This window comes from Frieseomelitta varia, unplaced genomic scaffold (genome assembly GCF_011392965.1).
Source record: "Frieseomelitta varia isolate USP_RPSP 00005682 unplaced genomic scaffold, Fvar_1.2 scaffold_1021, whole genome shotgun sequence".
Classification (NCBI taxonomy): domain Eukaryota; kingdom Metazoa; phylum Arthropoda; class Insecta; order Hymenoptera; family Apidae; genus Frieseomelitta; species Frieseomelitta varia.
Window position 1 is genome coordinate 141,580 of NW_025108664.1, and position 3,417 is coordinate 144,996.

At 28.6% G+C, this 3,417-nt stretch overlaps 1 protein-coding gene across 1 annotated transcript; it reads left to right on the top strand.

Annotated features, from left to right (window-relative positions):
• Positions 1-201: 201 nt before the first annotated feature.
• LOC122539052 (nuclear pore complex protein Nup85) lies at positions 202-3,160 on the top strand. Its single transcript, XM_043673648.1, has 8 exons — positions 202-455; positions 756-1,176; positions 1,251-1,630; positions 1,712-2,031; positions 2,113-2,330; positions 2,408-2,626; positions 2,707-2,806; positions 2,883-3,160. The coding sequence occupies exons 1-8, from the start codon at positions 426-428 to the stop codon at positions 3,091-3,093; spliced, it is 1,899 nt and encodes a 632-aa protein (XP_043529583.1). The 5' UTR covers positions 202-425; the 3' UTR covers positions 3,094-3,160.
• The last annotated feature ends 257 nt before the right edge of the window (positions 3,161-3,417 follow it).

A 3,417-nucleotide genomic window follows, 5' to 3' on the forward strand; every position in this document is an offset into this window, starting at 1 on the left:
ATTGGGACTTACACTTTCGTATTATGTTTCACTTTTCACTTTTTTGTTTCACACTTCTTTTCTCGTCAATTCGAGATTATGCCTTTACTGTCAATTATTTAATTAATTAAAGCACAATATTGTTATATAATAGCAAGTTAAAAATTTCATCAAATGCTGTTAAAGTTTTGAACCACTTCATAATGTCGGTATGACAAGTGCACTTTTCGATAAAACGTTTCTTTTGATATTATCGATAATGTCTGCCGAGTATCGATATGTAGATATAGAGATACAATATATCGATTCTTTCAGAATTAAATACTGCTATCGATAGTTGACAATACTGTGCATTTAATCTATACAATAAACCTCGTTACAAATGTAAAAGTTGAATGTTATTACACAATAAAGTATACTTGGAATAATTTCTTTTTCGTATAAGTATGGATGAAAACGATAGTCCTCCAACAATAGTAAGTAATAAAATCATGAACCGCGTGCATGCTTTGTATTGATACTTAACCTATATTTTCTTCCTTTCGTGTAATTAATATTGTTCCAATCTTATAAAAGCCATATCATAAATTAAATGTAAGTTTATTTATGCAGAAGGAAGGCATGATAATATTATTATAATTTTATTCTTATTCTTATACTAGTTAATTTAAGTTGATGAGATCTTCGTTTATTCTTATAAGATATTGTATTACTTTAGCTAGATTTTACATTTTTCAAAGTGAAAATGTATTTAAAAAAAATATTTTTGTTTGTAGGATATTCCAAATGTTCCTAAGCATCTACGTATAACTGGAAATTGGGTCAATAGTAACAGAATTGGCATATATAAAAAATTAGCTAAAGAAAGTTCAGAAAAATATGACCCGACGGTATATATTTTAAGACCAGAAATAATTTTATTTTCACCTCAATTACGTAAATTAGTGAATGAGAGTAATGGTGTCTTTCTGTCCATTCAAAAAATAAAATCTGTTTCTGGAGATGTTAGACCAGAACTTTTAAAACATAGCAAGCAATACAGATCTATTTTGAGAGCATGTATAGAAAGTTTGCAAGACATCTGTGGAAAATGTTTGTCAGATAAGAAAGAATCACTAGAAAATTTTCTGACCATTTTTTATCAAATAGAATGTGTTTGGCACTTGATTGAAATTCTTTATGTAGATGTAGTGCCAGGTAAATTATACGTTGAAAATAGAAAATAATAAATAAGTATCAAAAAATTCTAAAATTCAATATTTTTAATTTAGGTGATGTAGTTTTACCACAGCTGTTAGAGTGGATTAGATTTCACTTTCCATCTAGAGAACTTGTAGCAGTTAAAATATTAGCTCAGAAGACAATTGGCGCTGATTTGGAGTATCCAAATTATTGGGAAGCTGTAATAGGCTGTGCATTACATGGAAAGTTAGATTTAGTGAGAGCTTTATTGGCATTGCATAGTAAAGCAGATCACCCTGCTTTTGTAATGGCAGAAAATGTTCTTAAAACAATGCCTATCTATAATGTATATGGTGGTTATTCTATAGATGGATTTACTACATGTTGGAAACGTTGGCAACTAGAATTATGTTCAAATTTAAACAGTAAAGCTTTCATTGTTGACACTAATTTAGAAATGATTATGAAGGTATCTATAACAATATATATGAGTATATACAGTACAATAAAACGTAGTATCTGTTTAAATTATTAAAAACATTTAATACAGTTAATTGCAGGAGAGCAAGATATGCTGTGGCAATTTTCACAATATACAGATGCTTGGTACGAATTGTTGGCAGCAAAATTATTTTACACCTCACCGTGTTGTAAACAACCTGAACTTTCTCTTCATGCTAATAATATTTCCAAAAGATGGCAAGCTAATAAACCTTCTGATAATGCTATTCGTGCTGTGATGGAAAGCAACTTGCACCATGTTATTAAAGAAATACAATACATGGGTGATAATGGATGGTTTGCTGCTCATTTGGTAGATTTATTATATGCTTGTGGAAAACTTAAAATATTGGATAGAGACCAAGTGGAGTAAGTGGAGTTATAATAATAATAATTCATGTTACTCAAAGTACGAAAAATGAAAATTCAACTAAATTTTATTTTTATCAGAGTCAGTAATCAACTTCACGAATCTCTAATATTGGAATATGGCAACGCATTAATGGGACATCACTCTTTGTGGCAATGTGGTGCAAGTTACTTGATGCACTGTCCTGTTGAAGGTTTAGCGAGACTAGAAATACTATTACAATCACTACCAATGAGATCAGAAGCAAGAGTAAATAAGATCCTAGACATAGCACGAGATAATAAGATGGATCATATAGGTTGATATCATTCCTCAAATTAATATATTTTACTCATTTTAATATAAGATTGTCTATTTAAACATTCTCCCTTGCAGTTACTAGTATTTGTAAAATTCAAGGATTGAAATCTATGAAACAAGGAAGATTGGGTAATGCACTTGCATGGGCATTAAAAGCACAGGATAGTGGTTTTATAACATATATCGCCGATCAATTTTTAAAGCGTTATGCAGAATATGGAGAATTAGATTGTCGTGACTTATTAGAAAATTTAGGTTTTTGTATGATGGCTAGTGATAGACTCACATTTTTAGGTAAATCAATTTTGAAATTTTAAAAACATAGACAAATCCTTAATAAAATATGCAATTATGCTTTTCGCTTTTTATAATAGGAAAGTATTGTGAATTTCATCAAATGTATAGCATTGGAGAGTTTAAAGAAGCAGCAAGTTTATTAGTATCTCTTTTAGTTTCAAATTTAACACCGAAATAGTAAGTTATTTATATTTAGATAAATATAACCGGAATTTAAACGGAAAATTAATACAATAAAAAATATTTATTTCAGCTTTTGGTCGATACTTTTGTCGGATGCTATTCCACTATTAGAGGCGAAAGATGTAATTTTATCTTCCAGTGATTGTTTTGAATTATTGCGTTGCGTAGAAGCACATGGAGACGACCTAAAATTTCAAAATAAAATTGAAATCTTCCGACTAGCTATCGCTAGGAATCTGGCTCGAGCATTGAGTCTCGAAGGCTGCCAAGTGGAACATTGAAAGTTTATTACCAATTTATTATGTTAAAGTTTTCTAATTTTTTAATTAAAAAAATTTCTATACATAATTATTAATGTATTTCATTGAATCATAGTACATCTCCTTAATGTTATAGATATAACGATAAAATTTGTAAATAAATATTTTTATTACATGACTCTTACATATAATTGAAATTATTTACAATAATAATATTTTAGTGAATATAATTTTTTTATTGTTACTAATCACGAAACTTCTAATAGAAAATGAAAGTAAATTTCTAATAGAATATATTATATATATACATATAAGAAACTTGAATATATACAAAAATATTACACG